This window comes from Stigmatopora nigra, chromosome 2 (assembly GCF_051989575.1).
Source record: "Stigmatopora nigra isolate UIUO_SnigA chromosome 2, RoL_Snig_1.1, whole genome shotgun sequence".
Classification (NCBI taxonomy): domain Eukaryota; kingdom Metazoa; phylum Chordata; class Actinopteri; order Syngnathiformes; family Syngnathidae; genus Stigmatopora; species Stigmatopora nigra.
In genome coordinates this window covers 6962540-6985923 of record NC_135509.1, presented here as the reverse complement: position 1 = coordinate 6985923, position 23384 = coordinate 6962540, and the positions used below count along the sequence as shown (strand labels likewise).

At 39.1% G+C, this 23384-nt stretch overlaps 2 protein-coding genes, 1 long non-coding RNA gene and 13 other non-coding genes across 18 annotated transcripts; 14 read left to right on the top strand and 2 right to left on the bottom strand.

The window, feature by feature from the left end:
• Nucleotides 1–1025: 1025 nt before the first annotated feature.
• LOC144210935 (S-adenosylhomocysteine hydrolase-like protein 1) lies at nt 1026–9586 on the bottom strand. 3 transcript variants are annotated; one of them, XM_077737908.1, is made up of 17 exons: nt 9307–9586; nt 7083–7194; nt 6431–6559; nt 6269–6369; nt 5847–5949; nt 5677–5771; nt 2896–3002; nt 2604–2720; nt 2469–2532; nt 2294–2382; nt 2149–2219; nt 1960–2054; nt 1760–1858; nt 1573–1641; nt 1425–1503; nt 1222–1342; nt 1026–1147 (listed from the first exon to the last, which is right to left on the bottom strand). In XM_077737908.1, the coding sequence occupies exons 1-17, from the start codon at nt 9520–9522 to the stop codon at nt 1141–1143; spliced, it is 1674 nt and encodes a 557-aa protein (XP_077594034.1). In that variant the 5' UTR covers nt 9523–9586; the 3' UTR covers nt 1026–1140. The 3 variants fall into 3 exon arrangements, with proteins under 3 accessions (XP_077594034.1, XP_077594048.1, XP_077594042.1); XM_077737922.1 differs by lacking the exon at nt 9307–9586 and adding an exon at nt 8111–8253; XM_077737916.1 differs by lacking the exon at nt 1026–1147 and having other exon boundaries at nt 1218–1342.
• On the top strand, nt 1769–8024 carry LOC144210966 (uncharacterized). Its single transcript, XR_013329495.1, has 3 exons — nt 1769–1873; nt 2570–2734; nt 7410–8024. It is a non-coding gene; the product is annotated as an uncharacterized LOC144210966 (long non-coding RNA).
• trnal-cag (transfer RNA leucine (anticodon CAG)) lies at nt 3094–3176 on the top strand. Its single transcript has one exon. It is a non-coding gene; the product is annotated as a tRNA-Leu (tRNA).
• Nucleotides 3305–3387, top strand: trnal-uag (transfer RNA leucine (anticodon UAG)). Its single transcript has one exon. It is a non-coding gene; the product is annotated as a tRNA-Leu (tRNA).
• trnal-cag (transfer RNA leucine (anticodon CAG)) lies at nt 3514–3596 on the top strand. The gene has a single exon. It is a non-coding gene; the product is annotated as a tRNA-Leu (tRNA).
• Nucleotides 3724–3806, top strand: trnal-cag (transfer RNA leucine (anticodon CAG)). The gene has a single exon. It is a non-coding gene; the product is annotated as a tRNA-Leu (tRNA).
• On the top strand, nt 3935–4017 carry trnal-cag (transfer RNA leucine (anticodon CAG)). The gene has a single exon. It is a non-coding gene; the product is annotated as a tRNA-Leu (tRNA).
• Nucleotides 4147–4229, top strand: trnal-cag (transfer RNA leucine (anticodon CAG)). Its single transcript has one exon. It is a non-coding gene; the product is annotated as a tRNA-Leu (tRNA).
• On the top strand, nt 4357–4439 carry trnal-cag (transfer RNA leucine (anticodon CAG)). Its single transcript has one exon. It is a non-coding gene; the product is annotated as a tRNA-Leu (tRNA).
• Nucleotides 4560–4642, top strand: trnal-cag (transfer RNA leucine (anticodon CAG)). The gene has a single exon. It is a non-coding gene; the product is annotated as a tRNA-Leu (tRNA).
• Nucleotides 4771–4853, top strand: trnal-cag (transfer RNA leucine (anticodon CAG)). Its single transcript has one exon. It is a non-coding gene; the product is annotated as a tRNA-Leu (tRNA).
• On the top strand, nt 4991–5073 carry trnal-cag (transfer RNA leucine (anticodon CAG)). Its single transcript has one exon. It is a non-coding gene; the product is annotated as a tRNA-Leu (tRNA).
• On the top strand, nt 5196–5278 carry trnal-cag (transfer RNA leucine (anticodon CAG)). The gene has a single exon. It is a non-coding gene; the product is annotated as a tRNA-Leu (tRNA).
• On the top strand, nt 5407–5489 carry trnal-cag (transfer RNA leucine (anticodon CAG)). Its single transcript has one exon. It is a non-coding gene; the product is annotated as a tRNA-Leu (tRNA).
• A 965-nt stretch (nt 9587–10551) lies between the features above and the next one.
• On the bottom strand, nt 10552–18671 carry LOC144210927 (muscarinic acetylcholine receptor M2-like). The gene is made up of 4 exons (XM_077737895.1): nt 18514–18671; nt 13054–13241; nt 11962–12828; nt 10552–11030 (listed from the first exon to the last, which is right to left on the bottom strand). The coding sequence occupies exons 2-4, from the start codon at nt 13204–13206 to the stop codon at nt 10719–10721; spliced, it is 1332 nt and encodes a 443-aa protein (XP_077594021.1). The 5' UTR covers nt 13207–13241; nt 18514–18671; the 3' UTR covers nt 10552–10718.
• Nucleotides 18672–20833: 2162 nt separating this feature from the next.
• On the top strand, nt 20834–20905 carry trnaq-uug (transfer RNA glutamine (anticodon UUG)). Its single transcript has one exon. It is a non-coding gene; the product is annotated as a tRNA-Gln (tRNA).
• Nucleotides 20906–23384: the final 2479 nt, after the last annotated feature.

The window sequence follows — 23384 nt, the reverse complement described above, 5'->3', positions numbered from 1 at the left end:
TAGTTTGGTGGTATTTTAAGCTAATTACTACCGCTTAGGTAAAGATGTCTTTTTATAGTTTTTTTTCTATTTAATGCAGTTTTGTTTCTCTGCTAGCTAGCTAAAAAGCTAACTTTCCCATAGCAATCTTGCTGGTTAAAAGTTTAAATGTTTCGCATACTTTGGGAGCCCTTATAAACAAAATATAAAGTGACATTTTTTACTGTCTGGTATTGGGAGAAAGCGTTCTCTTGTTTGTACACTAGACGGCGCCATTGTTTACTTAACATTCCTCCCATTCAATACGTATGACACAATATGTAGTAAACAAAACTTCAAACCATTTGCTATATCTAATTGTTTAGATCAAGTATGGGCTTTTTAGATTATGTTTAGCTCTTCCTTGGCCCCAACATCTAAAAATACCAAAAGTTATATTGTTAATTTCTCTGCATAAATTGTACTCTGCAAATTCAAGTACTGCAGGTTCATGGCATCTTTAAATTGACGCTTGTTTAATGGTGTGTTCACAGCCGCCGGTTGCCACTACCAAGATGGCCGCCAGTTATAAATAACGCCGGAGAAGGGGCAAAGACAGTGTAATTTATATTCTGGTAAGTGTTATTGTGTGTCTTCTTTACCGTAGTTTGAATGGGTCTATACTATCAAAATGTATCAATGTTACGCGGTAATAACAGCCGCTATTTGATTGTTTGATTGTTATTAACACTTAATAGCGACATGACCACATATGAAGTTGTTAACTATGTTAGAAGTGGTCAAAACCGGATAAAGTCGGCTAGCTAACTTGTCTTTTGCTAGTATCGCTAATTAGCGCATGACAAAGCTAATTTTCTGCTGTAGTACAATAGCACAACCTAACTTCATGAGTATCATGCTTGATAATGAATTGAACAAACATTGACAAACAATATTTTGTATTCAAGTCTAACAATTTAGAATGGTTAATTTGTTTATTGTTAGCCCTTTCTGGACTGTCATTATATGCTACGGAGCAATAAAAAACGTAGCAGGACGCAAGTGGCCCTCGTTTTGGACAGTCTATTTATTTTCTCATTCTAAAAAAACAATATATCAGGCAATTGTGTATAGTTTCAGAGTATTAACACATCAAGCAGGCATTGTTCAGGGTCCATGCAGTCAATACCTGTCGGTAGGGGGAATCACTTTAAATGTGAAAAGTCTTAAAAGTATATATAATTTGTGTGTGTATTGTGTCACCTGTAATAGTTAGGCTTATAGGGTCCATGCTTATTGATACCCAAGTACTTGCTTTGTTCATCAGTTAGCTCAGTCAGGTGAGCATCAAAGCCAGGGAGGTGAAGACTTGCGACATATTCGTCTGTCAACATAAATAATCAAATAGCAATTTAAGGGAGTTTCGATTCCACAGTTATTATATCAAGTGTCGTAAAAGGACTCACCCATCTTTTTAGGTAGAAGGTAGACATCTTGTTTGTAACGTCCCTCTGGGGCTGTATACAGCTCAATGAGGGCCAGCGCCTAAATAATTGAGCGGTCAAATCAGTCTTTCTGGATTTAACAAGAAATATGTGCTTGCAGGTGATCTACCTGAGTGGTGGCGGTGATGGAAAGGACAAATGGGGGCACAGTGGAGCAGCTCAAGTTCAATAAACGACCCTGAGAGCACCACAAAAGCAAATGGTCACGAGATAATTAAAAATGTGAGTGTTTCTATTGGGAGGCCTTGAACTGAGCAATACAAAATATGCCAAATTAAGTAATAATGTGATATAACCTCTGCTAGCAGTATGATCTTCCTTCCATCTGGCCATACGATGTGGTCCACCTGGGGCCGAACACGCACCCATCGCAGCTCTGCTGTCCGCAAACTTACCTGAGAGAACACAAGGTATATATTTCTTTATTTGCACCCTTATGGCTGACCTTTTCTGCCATAGAGTCCAAAAGTACGCTATTGTCATACTAAAATCTTACCAAATCTATCTCGGTATTGGAGTGTCCCATGTTGCAGACGATACAGCCATTCTTCATCTGTTCTAGATGTTCCCTGCTAACCACGTTTTTATTACCTATCCAGGGAATTTTCACATTCATGAAAGTTTTTGACTATTATAGATGGCAGCCATTGTGTTCATTATTGACAAAAATAATTGGTCTATGTACCTGTGCAGGTAATAACCATGTCAACTTGTCGGAGTACCTCGCTCAGTTGGATCACTCTCATCCCATCCATACTGTAAAAAAAATAAAAAACAATCATAGAGGATAATATTTCCAACTCAACTTTTTTGTTCATATTTCATCATACCAAGCCTGGATAGCACAGATGGGGTCCACTTCCGTCACGTATAAAATAGCACCCAACGCTTTGAGGGCGGCGCAGCAACCTTTGCCAACCTGTGAAGTATTGGTTTATTTTAATGGTTTTTTATGTCGCTAGCAGGCTAGTATGTCCAAATTCACTTGATAGGATGATGACTGACCTCACCATAGCCGCACACCAACACTTGCTTACCAGCAAACATCATGTCTGTGGTTCTCCTTAACCTGATTGTAACAGTCATTTGTGAAAATGTGTTCATAGGTGTGCGTGTGTGTTCTACAAGATGGCCGCTCACCCATCCAATATGGACTCCTTGCAACAGTAAAGGTTGTCAAATTTCTGCTTGGTGATGGAATCGTTGATGTTCATGGCAGGAACACACAACTTGCCTGCTTTGAAGAGCTGGTACAAGCTGATACAAACAGAGTAAGTAACAAGTATTTCATGGGGAGGTCCCCAGATCTCACCCGTTTTGTTTTCATTCTTCATTTTGGTGATTTTTTTTCAAGCAAAAGAAACTTGAGGATTATAGAGAAGGAGGGTTCAATTGCTAGGAGTTCAGAAATAGAAATGTGACTTGAACAAACCGATAGACTCCCGTGACGCTTTCTTCCACGATGCCACGTATGTTTTTGAGCAGGTTTGGGTACTTCTCGTAGATCCAGTGGGTCAGGTCGCCACCGTCATCAAGAATCTATAAATGGTTTTAAATGACAAAATGTTGACTGAGTTTGAAAACATTGGATGCTTTGCCAACACTGTTAGTTTTCAAGTGATTAGTGTGAGTCAGGATGGCCGAGCGGTCTAAGGCGCTGCGTTCAGGTCGCAGTCTCCTCTGGAGGCGTGGGTTCGAATCCCACTTCTGACACGTTGTTTCAGATCCCTACACGGTGATCTCCTCTGTAACCTTCACTACTTTACCTTGGTTTTACTCTCCTGAAAACTCATTAATTTAGTAGCACTTAGGTTAAAGTTATCTCAAAGTTAACCATGTGAGTCAGGATGGCCGAGTGGTCTAAGGCGCTGCATTTAGGTTGCAGTCTCCTCTGAAGGCGTGGGTTCAAATTCCACTTCTGACAGGATGTTTCAGGTCCTTACAAGGTGATCTGCTCTAACCTTCACTACTTTACCACAGTTTTACTGTCCTCAAAATCCATTAATTTTGATACACTTAGCTTAAAGTTATCTCAAAGTTAATCATGTGAGTCAGAATGGCCGAGCGGTCTAAGGCGCTGCGTTCAGGTCGCAGTCTCCACTGGAGGCGTGGGTTCAAATCCCACTTCTGACAGGTTGATTCAGATCCCTACAAAGTAATCTGCTCTGTAACCTTCACTACTTTGCCGCAGCTTTACTCTCCTCAAAACTCATTCATTTAGATACATTTAGCTTAAAGTTATCTAAAAGTTATCACGTGAGTCAGAATGGCCGAGCGGTCTAAGGCGCTGCATTCAGGTCGCAGTCTCCATTGGAGGCTTGGGTTCAAATCCCACTTCTGACAGAATGTTTCAGGTCCTTACAAGGTGATCTGCTCTCTAACCTTCACTACTTTACCACAGTTTTACTGTCCTTAAAATCCATTAATTTTGATACACTTAGCTTAAAGTTATCTTACTTAGACATATGTGAGTCAGAATGGCCGAGTGGTCTAAGGCGCTGCGTTCAGGTCGCAGTCTCCACTGGAGGCGTGGGTTCAAATCCCACTTCTGACAGGATGTGTCAGGTCCTTACAAGGTGATCTTCTCTGTAACCTTCACTACTTTACCGTAATTTCTTTTCTCCTCGAAACTCATTAATTTGGTAGCACTTAGCTTAAAGTTATCTCTTAGTCTATCATGTGAGTCAGGATGGCTGAGCGGTCTAAGGCGCTGCGTTCAGGTCGCAGTCTCCACTGGAGGCGTGGGTTCCAATCCCACTTCTGACAGGTTGATTCAGATCCCTGCAGGGTGATCTGCTCTGCAACCTCACTACTGTGCCACAGTTTTACTCTCCTCAAAACTCATTTATTTAGATGCACTTAGCTTAAAGTTATCTCAAAGTTAATCATGTGAGTCAGGATTGCCGAGCGGTCTAAGGCGCTGCGTTCAGGTCGCAGTCTCCATTGGAGGCGTGGGTTCAAATCCCACTTCTGACAGGTCATATTAGATCACAAGAAGGTGATTTGCTTTCACTACTTTACCACAGTTTTACTCTCCTCAAACCTCATTTATTTATATACACTTAGTTTAAAGTTATCTCAAGGTCAATCATGTGAGTCAGGATGGCCGAGCGGTCTAAGGCGCTGCGTTCAGGTCGCAGTCTCCTCTGAAGGCGTGGGTTCGAATCCCACTTCTGACAAGTTGTTTTAGATCCCTACCAGGTAATCTGCTCTGTAACCTTTACTAGTTTACCACAGGTTTACTCTCCTCAAAACTCATTAATTTAGTAGCACTTAGCTTAAAGTTATCTCAAAGTTAATCATGTGAGTCAGGATGGCCGAGTGGTCTAAGGCGCTGCGTTCAGGTCGCAGTCTCCACTGGAGGCGTGGGTTCAAATCCCACTTCTGACAGGTTTTTTTTAGATCCCTATATGGTGATCTGCTCTGTAACTTTCACTACTTTACCACATTTGAACTTTCCTCAACACTCATTAATTTAGATACACAGATACACTTAGCTTAAAGTTATCTTAAAACCTCTCATGTGAGTCAGGATGGCCGAGCGGTCTAAGGCGCTGCGTTCAGGTCGCAGTCTCCTCTGGAGGCGTGGGTTCGAATCCCACTTCTGACAGTTTTTTTTAGATCACAAGATCTGCTCTGTCACCTTCACTACTTTACCACAATGTTACTCTACTCAAAACTCATTAATTCAGATGCACTTAGATTAAAGTTATCTCAAATTTAAACATGTGAGTCAGGATGGCCGAGCGGTCTAAGGCGCTGCGTTCAGGTCGCAGTCTCCTCTGGAGGCGTGGGTTCGAATCCCACTTCTGACAGGTTGTTTTAGATCCCTACAAGGTGATCTGCTCTGTAACCTTTACTAGTTTACCACAGTTTTACTCTCCTCAAAACTCATTAATTTGGTAGCACTTAGTTTAAAGTTATCTCTTAGTCAATCGTGTGAGTCAGGATGGCCGAGCGGTCTAAGGCGCTGCGTTCAGGTCGCAGTCTCCACTGGAGGCGTGGGTTCAAATCCCACTTCTGACAAGCTGCTTTACATTACAAGATGATAATCTATTCTGAAACATTTGCTTTATTACAAATGTTTATAGATGACGAAATAGAGATCTAGTTTAAAATGTTGACTACTTGACCAACATTTTTTTATGCTCAAAACGCACCTGTTTAACTAAAGTTATCTTAAATTTTCTCCTTCAAATCTCTTCTAACATACCACATTGGGTTGCCATATATCCGCTCCAACACAGCGGTCGATGCACCACCAAAAGTCATCCTCCGATTCCCCTTTCCATGCAAACACAGGCGTACCTGAGCGGACCGAGAAAGATTACATTCACCAGCGTAGTAAACAAGAGACAAAAAGTGGCAGGTACAATGCAACACCTTGCTCGGCCAGTGCCGCGGCGACAGCGTTCTGGGTGGAGAAGATATTGCAGGCGGCCCACCGACACTGAGCCCCCAACACCGAAAGTGTCTCAATTAGAACCTAGAACGCAAACATGTATAATTTAGCTTAACTCCAATCAATTTTGACTGGGAGCCAATGAACATCTAGATCAGTGGTCTCAAACAGGTCCTCAAAGTGGGTTTAATTAGAGTCAGGTGCTACTTATTTCAAAGACACCTGATTGGTTAAAATGTCGGCACTGGATCTGTTGGAACAAAAAAACAGGACCCAATGCGGCCCTATGTGGAACCGGTTTGAGACCACGGAATTCTAAATAGATTGGACATCTTGTGCTGTTGAAGTCACTGAATTTCATTCTTAGTTTGAATGAATTTAAGGTTGGCTTTGGGGCGCTTACCGCCGTCTGCGCCGTGACGTGCGTGCAGCCGATTACTTTGGCGCCGGCCAGAGGTTTCTCCGATCCCGCTTTCTTTCTCAGGACCATCAAGGCTGTCATTTCTGAACGCAGTGTGGTAATTTGTCACATGCTAAATAGTTTCTTAGGATTGTTTATCCTCACCTTGCTCTGCGATGCAGATTTCTCGGCGTCCAAAATGAGCTTGTTTGATGTTTTTGATACAAAAATCCGAAGCGCCGTTTGACGATTCGTGGACTTTGTTCCTAGGAGATGTTTCATCCCCGGAACCCGCTAAACAACAACAGGGAGTAATGCTAACTTCATGTGGTGTTGTTATGTTAAAGAGTGCTTGTTTTAAAATGATACCTGAAAAGCCCCCTCAAGGCATATTTTTACTAGAATTGTCTTGTTTTTTACATTTTAGGATTCATTTTTGAGACTTAATGTCAGCATACGGTACGTTTGCTCTATTAGACTACCATATTTGGTTTGAAATCGAATAATATTCGATTAGAGTACAGTTTTGACCAAAAAATAATGAAAAACCTAGAGCTAGCAAAAGTTAGCTCGAATGTGAGATAGATCGACAACCTACTAAACTTAAATGTCCTCAGAATCAGAAAATTAAAACAAATTTTTCATTTTTCTTGTATTAATCAAATTTAGCCCTAAAATCTCACTCTCTTTTACAATTTCATAGTTAATCCCTCTAAAACAATGAATCAGGGAACACATTACTTTCAACCAATAGTCCAACTAACCCCTATTATTATTTATCTATTTAGCTCGCTTAGATAGATGTGGGTTGTCCTACCTGAAGTATTGCTGTCGGTGGACGACTGCGAGATGGAGCGAGACAACGAACGTGGGACAGCCTGCATAGGACGCTTATTGAATTCTTGTTTCTGCTCGATTAGCTGTATTTTCTGTGGGACCAAAAATATCATTACTTTCTGAATAATTAACTCTTTTCCTACTCACTATCTGAAATAATTGTATACATTGTCATCTTATATTTTAAAAAATACCTTTATCATAAAGTAATTTATTCATTTAGGGTTTAAACTATGAATATTCATGATTTGATACTTCATTGTAGCAGTTTATGTCAAAATTGAAATTGTATTTCTATACATTTCAGAGATTCTTCTGGAAACCACAAGAGGGAGACAGTGCAAAAAAAGGTAAGTTGGTTTTGCTAAATTTTCAGTTTTTGCAACAACATATGTTTGACCATATTCTTGTTTTTAAAATGTTGTTTTTCACATAAAAGATGTAAAATATATTTGTTTACAGTAGCAATTTTATCAGAATTTATTCATGTTCAATAATCAAACTACCCAATGATGTCAAATGACCTTTGCCTGTCTGTTCTAAATGAATTAGAGGGATTATAATCTGCAGATTCAAGGTCATAAAAGGTCAAAAAGTACGTCTTGTCCTAACAGAATGAATGCAATCATGCAAAATATTGTGATAAAATTTGTCCTATTCACGTGCCGCCAGTCTGGCTTTTCTCGGTAATCATTACGCGGGAATCCAGATGGGTGCATGCAGCTTCTGTTTTTTTTTCTATTTCACGATTGCCGGCACTTAAATCCATGAGTTTAATGTTTAACACGCATTGCAAGCAAATTTAACAACATTTCTAGAGCATAAAAATAGCCTCTATGCTTATAATGCAAAATTCCCTAAGAAAATAAATGTATCTACTTGCATTTTAGAGTTTAGGTAGTCAAATATTTTGGATTTTTAACTCTGCACTTTAACTTCAAGGCACAAAATGATCAACTGCAAATGAATTGTTGCTTTTAAATAGAAAACAAAACAAACAAACTCTACCTTGATACGGATAGACTGGACTGCATCCCGCTCCTTGTTTTTGCTACTATTGACTAAACTGTAGACTTTCTTCATGCTTCCTCAAAGCGAGCTGGTGTGTTCACTGTCGTATGAACCGGGAAACGTGATGTGCAAGTTCACACAACCCAGCAGACACGCCTCATAAAAAGTACAGGCTGAACTTAAAAGGAGTCTTTGTGTGGGAAATAATAGAGCCCAGGTGGAGACTTGATCACTGCTTGCCATTGATGGCAATGTATGTCCAATTCACTTCATTTGAATTGGGATGTAATTAGAAATTACAATTTTATCTAAGCATAAAACCTGAAGTAATATGTTGCTGTAATTTAAAGTTGTTTATTGTGGTAGTACTGTAAGAAAAGGAGAACGAAAAGCTCTATTGGGTTTTAGTCTGGAGACTTTTAAATTGTCTGGGTTCAATTCCCATTTGGGGGCAATGTGAGTGGTTGTCTGTTTCTCTCTGTGCCCTTCTGGTGACCAGTCTAGGGTGTAATCTGCCGTTTACCCATTGACAGTCGGGCTAGGCCAGAATGGGTAAACTACGGCCCACGAGCCACGTGTGGCCCGCTAGGCTTTTTAATCCGGCCCGTCAACATTGTCCAAATGTTTTTTTTCTTTTTTCCCCAAGATGGCGCCGTTACGCGGAAGCCAGTGGCAGTAGCTCTGTCTACTTTCATTTGTTTTTCGTGTTTTACATTCCCTCTATCTTTTTTTAAATGACATTTTAATATTTCTGAATACATTCCTTTTTACTTGACTTTGTACTTTATACTTTTTACTTGAATGATGAGCGATGAGTCTGTTAATACTTCAGTCCTTTTTTTCTATTTATGTTTCATATGTACTCTTAACAGATGCACTTTTCTATATGTATCATATCTTGTGCTGCTGACCTGGCCCACCTGTCAAATTTTTAAAGTCAATGTGGCCCCTGGGCCCAAAAATTTGCCCACTCCTGGGCTTGGCTCTAGCACCCCAGCAATCTTGGACCTAGTACGTAGTGACCTGTTTTTCCTAGTGTCTTGCTCCCTGGTCAAACATTGATTAAAACCCAAACACATTGAAAGCCAAAAAAAAAAATCATTGACAGCTTAATTGAATGCAGACTCACACACAAATCCAGAGGTAGTTTTTCTTACAACTGTTCATCCATTCACGCTCTCGTCTTTGCTCACCATGTCAGTCTTAAGCGCCTCGCCAACGACTTCCCCCGTCCCGGCCATCCCGGTCGCCCCTCCTTCTCTGGCCCACCGGCTCTCGGCCGCCTTCAGCATCCGAAGCAGGTCGGGGCCACTCTTGCCGGTCTGTTCCTCTGCATTCCTCTCGCACCCGTCCTTTTCACCCTCTGCCACGGCCATGGCGTCCTCAAACTTCTTCCCTTCGGCCATCATACGCCGTTATGCGGCTCGGTTCTCGCTAAAGTAGACGTGACAGCAATGGAGTGCCAGAAACATAAGGGCTGTTTTGACTGGAAACAGCAGCCCAAATATCCAAATGCTAAGTAGCGGCTAATTAGCGTGTTTACATGCTAAACATAGAATATCTTGACATTGTTACGCTGTGTCCTTTTAGTCCTTTATCAGTTGTTTACATTAATCTTGCGTTGTTCCCTTTAACATAGCGGAGTAGCATTTAGCTACCAAATTTGACCAAATATTCTGAATTAGTACTATTTTTTTTACTTTGATAGATTTATATCTGTTACAGAAATGACTTAATCTCCATTTAGTACACATTTCTTCCATGTCTTGATTTATTAGAGGCCTACATGTTTACATCAAATCATAGAGGAACAGTGTGAATAAATATTACATTTGTGATACTTTTACTACAGAGAAAACGTGCCCACATTACAGATACAAACATGACTCAATAATAGCTCACTAGTGAATAGTTTATGGCTTCATCCATCCACAACTCGTCATGAGTACAATGATACACTCTATACTATTGCTTAGAGTACTTAGCATTTTTTTCTTACATGGAATGATGAAGATAATACTGCATGGTGATTTGTGTAATAGTATTATGATATACTCAGTATACATAGTATTTCGCATTTTAGCAATCGGTATACAGTAATCCCTCGATTATCGCGTCTTCACTTACTGCAAATTCCCTACTTTGCAATTTTTTTAAACTATTAACTATTTTAACATTTTTTTTCTTTTTTTAAGTTAATAAAAATGTGAAAATACACACTAAAACTCGTAAGTGGAAACCAATCTTGCTACTAGTACTCAGTACTGATGAAAATAAAAAGTTATAATAGGGGTGACTCTACTTTGGTATTTTTTGAGTATCGTGGCCATGTTTGGTCTACAATTTCCGCAATATTCGAAGGATTACTGTACAAGTACGATGAATTAGCACTCATTCACAAAAGGTAAAACAATAGGATGCCAAATGAAAACTGTCAACATTGCTAGGCTTTGTGAAGTGTTAAAACATCACGAAATGACTAACTTCAGCTCTACTTCGGAGAAAACTGGTGCGTCCAAGCACCAAAGTACCGCAAAACAAAAGTACACCTGTCAGTATTGAGTTTACATTTGGCGGCCAGAGTCTTATGTGGGCGGCGGCCACATCACCGCGCCGCCCGTATGTTTTTGTACTGGCACAGAAGCAAGTGCTTGAAGGTGTTTTTAAAGGTGGTGTTACACAGGGCGTAACAGGCCGGGTTGATGGTGCTGTTGATGTAGCACAACCAGTAGCCGATGGTCCAAAGAGCGTTGGGGATACAGACGGAACAGAAGGTGTTGATCAGCACCATCACGTTGTACGGCGTCCACGTCACCACGAAAGCCACCAGGATGGCCATGATGGTGCGCGTCACCTTCTTTTCTCGTGACGAGACACTTTTCTTGCGCCACTTGGCCACCGTGTTCTGCCTCGTGAACTGTGGGGAAATTGTTAGATTAATGCGGGACACTTTTTAAAAAATGCAGATGGGAATTGGCTTGGATTAGTTTGTTGTTGGAAATGGAACTTGTTGATAGAAGTGGTTTATATGAGTATCATTTTGGGAAGAGTTTTTGTGTTGTTTTAAATGGCAGAGCTTGTTTGTTTGGTTTGAATCTTGTTGGAATGTGAAAAATAAGAACGGCCCGTCTGGTGGTTTGGTACGGCCCGGGGAAGAAAGCTGCATTGTATAAAAAAAAAATGAATTTTCTTTAAAATGTGTAGTTCTTGTATTATCCGCTAGGGGCGCAGTGTTTTAGTACGTGCAGACAACATGAATTGACATTTATTTATGTTCTTATGTTATTCTCTTGTTCATAATATACTGTTCATAATGTAAAAGGAAATTCTGTTAATAAACATTTTGATAATTTACTCATTCTTTGCACTAATTATTAGTATTAGTGACTAATACAAAGGAAAAAAGTAGGCTTATTGTTAGTTCTATGTCATTTTGCAATGAGTTTACTGGTCTGGCCCGCTTGATCTCAAATCAAGCGGTAATCGGCCCGCAGACCAAAGGGAGTTTGACACCCCTGGATTGATCGGTCATGGTCGTGGAAGTGATGTAAATGCCTGGGCGGAGCGTAGGGATTTTTGGGGGTGTGGTTTATAGGTCGACGAATGTTCATTTGACCCCTTTCGGTCAATTGATTGGTCATCGGGCGCTGTGAATGGAAGTCAAGGAATCAAACATTTGTCCAGAAAAGGTTAAAAACGAGTCCCAATTCGTGAGCAGTAATCTGACATCAAACCCAATTCTCCCAATAGAATATTTCTGTCAGCAAGATTCCATTTTCCAAACCAACAAGCCATCTGCAAGCAACTGACCCTGAGCTACTCCAACATGTCAGAATCAAGTAGTTTACCTTCAACATGGTTCTCGTAGCTTGGCAATCTGTCAAGGATGTAGCCCTGGAAGCCGGCTGCGTCGGGGTCATCCTCCTCACCGCATTCAGTCCCTTCAGCGCCGAAACGGAGACCTCATTCTCCGTCGACGTGGAGGGTCGGACGCTTCCCCCTTCTGGTTCCACTTGCTCTGGTTTGCCTTCATCGCAAGGGTTGCCTCCATTTTGCTGCTGCAGGGCTTCCTTCTCCTTGGCCAATGCCGCCTCCCTGAGCTGCTCCCTTATCTTCTGAATACAGTTGTTCTGGATCTGGTTCTCACCCTGATCCTCCTGACTAGGAACCTCACCGGCGCTAGTACCGGACGCCTTCCTGCTGTCCCTCTGGACACGACTACGACTAGCCCTGGAGATACGCCAGTAGAGGTAGATCATAATAGCCACGGGCAGGTAGAAAGCCGCGATGGCCGTTCCGAAAGTAACCGCCGGATTGGAGAAGAACTGGATGTAGCATTCCCCTTCCGGAACCGTTCGACCACCTACCACAAACTGCCAGAACAAAATAGCCGGCGCCCATAGGACGAAAGACAACACCCAGGCGGCGGCGATCATCAAACCCGCCGTTTTGGTACTCCGGCGAGCCGGGTAACTCAACGGCTTAGTGACGCAAAAGTAACGGTCGAAGCTGATGATCAGGAGGTTCATGACCGAGGCGTTGCTGACCACGTAGTCCACAGCCAACCATAAATCGCAAACTACAGCTCCCAAAGGCCAATAGCCAATCACGATGTAGACGGTGTACAGGTTCATGGAGACCACGCCGATGATCAGGTCAGCACAGGCTAGGCTGAATAGGAAGTAGTTGTTGACCGTCTGCAGGTTTCTGTTTACCTTTTGGAGAAACCGCACAGAGCAGCCTGTCAGATGCTAATCATTTTTGCGTGATGTATGGTCGAACTCTTTGATTCGATTGTACGCCCTGGATATTTGCTGTCTGATTGTTTCTCCAATGTGGGAGACTTGGCAAAAAGAGCTAGCAAGTCCAGAGTGAAATTGAAAAGTAGCTAAATACACATCATCCACCTTGACTGGCATTTTTAATTCAAAGAATCTCACCTTTATGGAGAGCATGACAAGGATATTTCCAATGACGGTAATCAGGCTGAGGGATCCCGCCACCAGAATGATGAGTACAATTTCAACGGTGGTGTAAGGACTTGCCGAGAAGAGGCCAGCCTCTACCACGATGCTGGTATTCGCAGTCTCCATTTTGGCTCGCTTTTGGGTGTGGTCACACAGTATGACTGTAGAAATTTGACAACAACATCAATGACAGCCATTTTTCATTCATGAAATTACATTAAAGCACTGATGTTTCCTGTGTAAGGCAAATAACTTATTTATTTTGTTGGTTATTTAAAAAAATGACTTATTTATTTTGTTGGTTATTTAACAAATGACTGTATTTTATTTATTTTGTTGGTTATTTGACAAATAACTTTATTTTATTTATTTGGTTGGTTATTTAACAAATTACTTTATTTTATTTATTTTGTTGGTTATTTAACAAATGCCTTTTTTAAATTTATTTTGTTGGTTATTTAACAAATGCCTTTTTTAAATTTATTTTGTTGGTTGTTTAACTAATTACTTTATTTTATTTATTTTGTTGGTTATTTAACAAATGACTATTTTTTTGTTATATTTTTGGAACAACGTATTGTATTTTTATATTATTCCACTTTAATACATTAATATATAAATTAAATGGTTATTTTATCAATTAAATTGAATTAAAACAAATTGGTGGTCAGTAACATTCCTTTAAATCACTGGAAGCCATTTTTGAGGTCTTTCTCTATTCATTTTGGGTCATTTTCAGCTCACTTCCTTCTTTTTTTAGGCCATTTTAACTAAAAATACACTCGATTATTCACAAAATAAGTTGATTTCCTCATTATTTTTTCATTCATCGTATTTAAATGAGTTCTGTACAAAGGCCAAAAGTTCAAATGTGCTCAAAACAGCTCATTTTTAGAGGGCTTGAAAAAGTATGTTTTTGTACTTTATTACTTCCCACATTTGAAGGTCACCATTGCAAAATTGATAACGGCGAGCAGGTGTTTGACAATGTTTCAGCTTACGCCGAGTAAATGTGCACAGCTACCAGGTGAACAAATAAAGCTTTCGGCAGCTGTTTGAAAACACGGCGGCCTCGTTTGGAAAATGCACACCAAAATGAGCCACTCCATCATTTCAAATCTGACTGTCTACAAGATGTATTACTAATAATTAAATGTGCCGGTCGGGGCCCAACGGATTGTATCTTTGGCCTCGTCATTTTGTTGATGTAGAAATAACTGTATTATAGCACCCGTTTTTTCCGAAAAGCCGCCCTTTAGCGCCGATACGGAACGGATATTTTTAACTACGCCGCTAGCTTTCCCTGAGGCTCAAAACGAATGAGCGAGATGCATTTGTGATATCTTGCAGGCTCATTTGAAAGACAATTGGGTTTCATTTGGGGGTCTTTGAAGGCATCATCAGTGAATTATTTCTTTAATGTATGGGCTAAGGATCTTAGAAGGGTTTTTTTTTCAAGATGGAAGAATTCAGAACTGTCTAAAAATACTTGGACTTCTTTTAATATGGTGAATCTGGCTTTTTTGGGGGTGACAGAAATCTCCATTTATGATTGGAGTCCTTGAAAGCACCATCTTAGATGATATGCTAAAGTAAACCTTGGCTAGCTACCTAGCGTTAAATCTTGAGAAAGTATGTTCGACTTGATATTTGAAGTTATGTTATTTTTTAAATTATGTATTAGCAAGAGTGGAGTTTTACAATAGTTTTTGCATCGTTTAAAAAAAGGTAAGTCTATAAAAGGATTGAAATAAATAAACTTTAGCATACACACATTAGCTAGCCCACTTCTACTTTAGATGACTCGGTAATGTTAACCTTGGCTAGCCACCTAGCATTAAATCTTGAGAAAGTATGTTTGAACTGATATTATTTATTAGTTATGCCATTTTTTTACAGTATTATCAAGAGTGGAGTTTTACAATAGTTATTGTATCGTATAAAAAAAAAAGGTAAGTATTGGAACAAGTAAACTTGACTTTAGCATACACACAGCTAGTCCACTTCTTCTACTCTAGATGACTCGCTAAAGTAAACCTTGGCTAGCCACCTAGCATTAAATCATGATAAAGTATGTTTGAACTGATATTATTTATTAGTTAAGCCATTTTTCTACAGTAGAGTATTATCAAGAGTGGAGTTTTACAGTAGTTATTGTACCGTTTAAAAAATAAAAGGTAAGTTTTGAAACAACTAAACTTGACTTTAGCATATCCACCTAAGCTAGCCCACTTCTACTACTCATACAACACATTGATGATTACTCCATGACATAAAAATATGAAATATTTTGCATTGGATATTCACCATACAGAAAAATAAATAACAAACCACAGGCTTAAAAATGTTTATTTTTCCACTCATTCGCTAACGCCACCCACGCTAAACATCCAAACGCGCTATAGTACTTTAGCTAAAAGCACACGTTTTGATACCCGCCATCCACCGAACATTTAAAACGATACAAAAGCCTGCAAAACACAATTTGAAAGCCCGAGGGGTTCATCAGACTTCATTAGACAAAACGTGAGCAAATACTCCCAACACAACGACGTGATGAAGCCATGTATTTGGATTATAAAATCAATGTAACGACACTGGAGGGCCATTGCATGCTACTCCGAGCCTGTAAGTGGCTCCATTAGACCACATGATAACATCATGTATCCTTGAGCGATGTTTCCTTCCTGCTCTTACAGCCTTGTGAAACTTCATTACTGGTTGGCTAACTCCATTCCTTACTTATCAACGACCTATCCCTGGTCTTTCCTGTGGCACGACCACCAACTTCTGCCACGTGGCATCGATATCGATATTCTGGTTTGTCTTTCAGGTCAATATACGGACATTACAGAGTTTGTTTTGTCATTTGGTTCAATTTGTTAGAGTTAGGATGATTTAAGGAAGCTGTGTCTAACTATGGAATCATATCATCTTCTTATGTTTTTACAGGGAGGATGGAGAAATATGTTTCTGTGCTATTGACGCTGGTAGATGTCCAATTTATCTTGACTGGGAAGGGAAAATGGCAGTGAATTTCGCCATATTGTGAAAAAGAACAATGTTGCTTGGGTCCAAACTACATGAAAAAGTGCGACTAAACAGGTAATACTTCACTTTTTATGGGTAATAGAACAATATGTCTATCAAATTTTATCGTGTATACATTTTGTAATACAATTTTTAAAAAAATCATAAATGTATGAATTTACAAAGGGTAAAAAATGTCTTATGGCTTGACATGGTTTAAGATAATGCTAATTTGTTGCTGTGTTTTATACCAAAAAAGTTAGCTAAAGTGAATGAGCAACATCAACTAATTTCTATTTTATATATAATCCATATAAATTAAGTTTGAGATTTAATGTGTTTGCAAAAATGAGCTACAATTCCATTATAATTTGATGCAACTGCTAAACTACATTGAAGTAATTTCCCTTTTTGTTTAGCTGGTTAAAAAATAATTTTATCTACAGACTGGAATTTGAATGGAATGAAAAATAGGAGTTATGGTATTGACCCCTGGGGTATCCCACAAGTAATAACAATTTGGTTTTGAGACATAAAAACAGCTTTTTTGAGGTCAAGCTCTGTGACCTGAAGTTCAATTATTTTACAGATGGAGCTCTAGAGTCATAAATCAATTTTCCTAATTAAAAATAAAAAGATCAATTCTATCCTTAGCACCAAAACGCCAAATTTTTGTAATAGATTAAATAAAAAAACTCTATGAAAAAAAACTATGAAAAAAAACTATGAATAACTATGAAAAAAAAACTATGAAAAAAACTATGAAAAAAACTATGAAAAAAACTATGAAAAAATACAATGAAAAAAAACTATGATTAAAAACTATGGGAAAAAAAACTTAAACAAACGATCATTTCTCACAAGATGGCATCATTTAATAAAGCCTCTAGGAAAATGATAATCAGAAATTTCAGTCTATTTCTGTTACAAACAGTTTTTTGATGGAGTACAAATTTCCTGAAATCATGATGGGCATTGACAGCAACATATGTCAAATCCATTTATGGCTGTCAATGTGACTGAATGATTTAATGATATTTATCTTCTATTTTGTATATGATGTGATTATATATTAATATCTACTTTCTTGGGTGGACCCAACCCTCTTCCGTAAATACGTCCGAGCACTGCCAAGTGGGAAATTTCACATCTGCCTGACTTGTGACTGACGTGAAGTGGCGAGGGGTGTAACCAAAGAAGGCTTATCTAAAATAGTAGACGGCGTTCCCTATCGGACGGAACAAAGGCAGCCAAAAGGGAGTTTCGGCTGCAGTGGCAAAACAGCCGCGCTCATTAAGAGATAACTTTATTTCAGTCATCTCATTTCCTGCATGGAACTCAGGGGATTCCTCCAATGAAGGGAAGCCATAGTTGGGAATCCTGATTTTTTTTAAGCTAGTTTATGACTACCAATAGATTTTTTTATATATTGCGCTAGTATATCACATTTCTGAATTTTCTTTATCCTCATTAGGGTCACCCTGAATCGGTGGCCAGCCAATCAGAGCGATAGTATATTGTTTACTGTTAGATTAAAGAGCTTTGGATAGGTAAATAGATTAGACATCTAGTACTGTCAATGGTAGTCAATCATTTAATAGAAACTTATATGTCGCCATCTTGTGGCATCAGTCATCCCACAAATTTTCATCATAGGAGTAACCCTCTTAATTTTTAATTTTTAGATGCTTTGTGGTTAGTAGTGTACAGTGTAACTAAAATATAGTTGATAGTATATTATCCCTCCACCTGGTGCCACATTTACATTTTAATTAACCAGCTGTTGCTAATCCCAACATCGGTTAAAACTGTCATTAGCCTCAGCTTTGCTAGCTTTCGTGTAAAAAAAATTACCAAAAAAGAAAGCTGTAGCTCACTTTTATCGATTTAGATGGCACTTAAGGGGCCACAATTGGCCCCCAGCCTTTATGTTTGAGACCGAAACAGTATGCTTTACAAAAAATGTAACATCACACCCATAAAAACCAACATTTTCACTTGCTAAATCTTCTATTTACTAATACTCTCCACTCTTTGCATATCTAATGTTGTTCCTTTTACAAATACAATCTTATTTACTCAATTTATCCGCTAAACCCTTCCTTACGTTCCCACCCCATCACTAAAAAGATATTTTTGATCAATAACACACCCCTGACACCCCAATCAAAATTATATATTTTCCAAGGATCCCAAAGACGCTCCTTCACTCCACAATCATCCAAAAGAGGAAAACAACGCCGAACATAAGACGACGTCTTCCCATCATTTAACCCAACGCTTAATAAGTGAGTTCAATTCAAGCATCTCTTCTCATCCAAAAAAAAACCAAACAAAACCTCCTCCCATCATACACATTTTGGTCCATATATCGTCTTTTTTGGTTCTTTTAAAAGCCCTTACCTGTAAAGTTTGTTGAGGAATCTCACCTCCAGTGACATGGATGAGCGTTCTTCATGTGCTCCATGTTACTGTCACCTCACTGGGAACCGAGTAGAAAGTAACTGGATGTTGCTCCTCCTCTGACAATGTGTGTGTGTGTGTGTATAAGTGTGTGTTTGTGTGTGCTGATAGACAGTTAAGGCATGGAGGGAGGGTGACGGAGGGGGGTTGTGGGGGTCTACAGGAGCTTTTAGTGACTATAGTGTTGTAAGCCCGCAGCCAGAGAAGCAAATTTGAATAAACAAGAGACGAGACGGGGCTGTTTGAGAGAGCGCGGTGGCTTGCTCGCTCGCAGCTGTGGTAGGCCTGATGTGTGCACGGCATGGAATCAAACCACAATCGATGCCCGAGTAAGAAGAAAAATAAAAAATAAAAAAAAAGCAGATCGTCCGCTCTGGTGTATTCCGTCGCTGCAGGACGTTAACCTTTAAAACTCTGTTGTTTTGACCTTTTCGACGAACCTGTGACGCAGGGTACTCCAGCTGCTGGTTGACCTTACTTTGATGGAATTATCACCAAGAAGAATGGTCGCACTTGACGTGACAATATTAGAAGGGATGGGGTGGTTTATCAAAGATTGGTGTATTGGAGATGAGTCGTCTGGGGGGTGGGTGGGGCTTGTTACTTTGGTTATCGGCGTATGAGGTCACAAAAGTACTGCTACTTTGTTTCTGCAATATGATTTAGCATGTAGCTTGCTGGATTTTGCTAAGTAAATGACTCAAAGTTGTTGATTTTATTTACAGTTTGTACAGGGGCAGAATTTCATATGCGCAATATGGGCGACTGGCTAAGATGCCATCCACAAGGGGGCGCATGGGGTGGGCAAAATTAGCCAAGACTGCCTCTGAGGGATTTCAATTTTGTTTTCAGTAAAAAAAAATTAAGTAGTAGGTGGAAAACAATAAGATTATTGGCTAAAATGCATTATATAGTTGTCAAGTATTGTTGAAATAGTAACAAAAACAACAACAAAAGTCTTACATTCTACGTTATATTTACTAATTAAGTAACTAATTTCTCGAAAAGATAGTTTTGCAAATAGTGCATAACAATTTCCAGAAACCCGCTTCAAATTCGTCTACTTTGAGTTTAAATTGACTCTCAAACTAAATACAAGCTAAAACAACCACATCATGCTAACTGTAACAAAACAACTAGCATTCTTCTTTAGTGCTAACTCACTCTTAGCAACATGCCTCAAACTCAATTCAATTGATATTTTCTTCTTTTCAAAGGATATATTCTTCATCCTCTGTAACAAATAACCACAATTACAGCAACTTTGTGAATTATCGTCTAAAACAACCAGAAATGTAATACATTGATAGTACAATTTAAGTTACATTAGCTAGCTCTTTTGTTTCTTACAGCTTTTGTTGACGTTTATGCAGAGGCGCGCCGAAGTTAACCTCACTCAGAAGGCCAACGTATAAAGCCGGCTTGAATACAAACGTAAAGAAAAGTATGAAAAGATGTTAAGCTTGAAGGCGCATGTATATAAAGTACTGTATAGGATTATAAATTGCCAGGAGTGAAATACTTGTCGCTTTGAATGAATTAAATTCAATTGAATGCCTTTATTGTCATGATACAAGTGCAATGAGATTTAAAGCTTCACCATAAAGTGCAAATCTTCTTTTTTTTCTTTTTCCATGTCTTTTTGCAAGAGAAGAAACCTGCAAAAAAACATGTGGAGGCCCAAACACATTGAGAAGTCATTTGGCCCCCCCGTAGCACCACTCAGAAGTAAGAAAATTGATGCTAACAATGAAAGAAGCTTTTTCCTTTTCAGGATTTCAAGATATGCCCCAAGCTTGTTTTTTTTTTAATTGTATTTTTTTTATTATTTAAAATGAGGTCATCCCTGTTTGAGCCATAGCAGCTTTTTCAATGGATGACGAAGAGTCTAAACACAATGGCGCTATAAAAACACTTTTGCGGATGAGTTCATTGGCGCGTAGAAATAACTTTTAAGTTTAGAGTAAATGTGGAAAAGCTAAACTAATTTAAACCTGAAATTATTGAATAAATGTTGTTTTGCTTAATGCTAACATATGCAAAACATGATAGCATTTTTAGTTAAAGTGGAATAGCTAATAGGAAAAGAAGTTTTAAATCATTCTATGCGCAGGATAAAGAATATGAGTGATATTGAAAAAGGGTCACTACAGCAATAGCAATGTGTTTTAACACCAGGAATTCATTATGAAGCTCTGGGATTTAGTGTATTGTCTAAAATTTGAAATAAGTTTTGACCCCCAGACCTAAAATGTTAACTGGTCCTGTGGTGTAATGGTTAGCACTCTGGACTTTGAATCCAGTGATCTGAGTTCGAATCTCAGCAGGTCCTTCACATTTTCAATCGAAATTTTAGATCTAATTGCATTTAAAAAAAATACATATCAAAAAATGCAGAATATGTAAAATTCACTTATAAAATTAATAATTATTTGTTTTGGTAGAAGGAATTTGGACAAATTACTTTTTTTAAACTAATTTATTTGTTATTATTATATTTTTTTCATTTCAATTCCAACACCACCTCAAGGTATTATATCTATCCTATTTTTTTATATTTCTCATTAAACAAAAGTTAATACATCCCTTCAGGATGCAAATGTTTCACAGCTCTGCTTCCACCCAGTGGATGAAAGTGTCACTGCAGGTCTTTCCTGCAATAGACTGGATGTTTAGTGCCGTCAATGGCAGCCATTAAATTGAATACAGAGATATTTAAAAAGTAAAATTACATCAGGGGTTATTATAGACCATAAAAGGGTTCATTTTAGTTTTTGTCACTGTGTGTGCAGGTGTTTGTTGTCTGTAAATGTTTTTTTAAGCGTACTTTATCAATAATAGCAACATATTCGGCTGTAGCATTGGGAAGCTACGTGCAATTTTGAGTGTGGAAATAATTAACGGACACGTCTCGGGGCTAATAGGTCCCAGACGGAGGCCGTTCACCCCCCGATGAGCATTACTAAAGTGCTGAGTATCGGCCCTCCATTCACACTCGGGGTCTTTTGAGGCTGGTTGCCTGGAAGTGCACTTACATGCTTGGGTCGTGACGACATTTGTACATCACCTCCCCTGCAGAAAAAGAAAAAAATATTACAAAATGAGGGCTCTCTTCTGTGACAATTGCAAAAACAGGCTGTTTTTCGGTGAACTTTTGCCTTTTTTCGTGTATGGTGAAATGATTCCTGGTCGGTGGTGTCCGTTTGCATACGACTGCAAATTGTATGCAAAGTGAGATGAGGAATTCTGACCGCATCTCAATCCTTAGCCGTCCTATTTGGAATCACACAGTTTGAGGTCAAACTCTAGTTAAGTCATTTTTTTTGCTGTTTTGTCTGTTCATTCTGATTCATATTTCAACATTGTTTCATTTATAAACAAACTGCCATATCAGACCAGTTAGATTATAGAGCAAACAGGTCCACTGAAGATGCTACCACCATAAAGAAATTCTTAACCAACCGACCACATACTGAGCCGGTCAAATGTACTTAGATATTAAACAGTACTTGGATATTAAACTCTCATGAATATAATTTTGAGAGCTGCTTTCAACAGTAAACTCTCTGTCACCATTTGACCGGCGACCAATAGACCATTGACCAAAAGACCAGCGACCAAACGTCCGAGCACCCCACGGCAGTAGTGAAGAAGGCCCAGAAACGACTCCATTTCTTCAGGGTACTCAAGAACTTGAACAATAAGCTTCTGGTAACCTTCTATAGAGCCACTGTGGAGAGCATCCTAGCATACTGCATCACAGTGTGCTACGCTGCCCTCACTGGAAGACATTGCCAGCCCTCGTTAGGGCCAGGAACATTGTCAGGGACCCATACCACCCTGGTCACAACCTGTTCCAGCTGCTGCCCTCTGGCAGACGCTATAGGTCTCACAAAGTACGAACAAATAGGCTTAAGGACAGTTTTTTCCCACATCCATCAGGACTCTAAACTTGCGGTAGCATGACACACAATTCCTTCTGTGTAATAACTTCAGGATGAGGTAATATGAAAAGTTGTTGGGTGGTGATCTGCCTCCTACTGGCTGACTGAAGGTAAGTGATGTATCCATAACGGCAGAATGCCAAATCACGAGTCTGAAATTATCACTTATTTGGGTCTTTTGCCAAAAAAACGCACCTTATGGAGAAGTACTACCAATTTCGTCGTATGCAGTTTCTGAGTATGATAACAATTAGGCTTTTGTCGAGTCAATGATGATGAAAAAGCCTAAGTCCGATTACTATTATTTTTAAACTGACAAGCAGAATAATAAGTTTATGTGGGACAGAATTGATTTGTCTGATGTTTTCATGCACTTTTAAGGCTTTGCAAGGGAATAAATGTTCTTTCAGATTTCATTTTGGATGTGTTATTCATGTTATTTTTGCTCATTTTCAGGTGTTCTAGCCTCAGCTGCAACAGAGTCATCTGACAGTCATTTGAATTGCTGGATGTGGTCACACAGAAGAGAAAATGGAACCACAGGGTGGGGCTCTCATTTGTGAACGGCACTTTTGACGATCCCATGCGGGGGGAAAAAACAGACCTTCCCCATTAAATCAAGCTTTTTTTTTGTTTGGGTTTATTTTTAAACTGTGGTTGGAATAACTTAGTTGTTTTAGTAGGGTCGAGTTATCTGTATTTTATCTGAAGACTCATTTTTCTTGACGGTTTTATTTTTTCTGAGATTTTTTGATTCTTTTTTTAAAAATTTCTCTTGATGAATATTATAATGAAGTTTTAGCAGAGCTCCTGAAACCCAAACTAACGAGCTCCAGGGTTGGTAACTGGCCAAAAAAAAAGTATGTA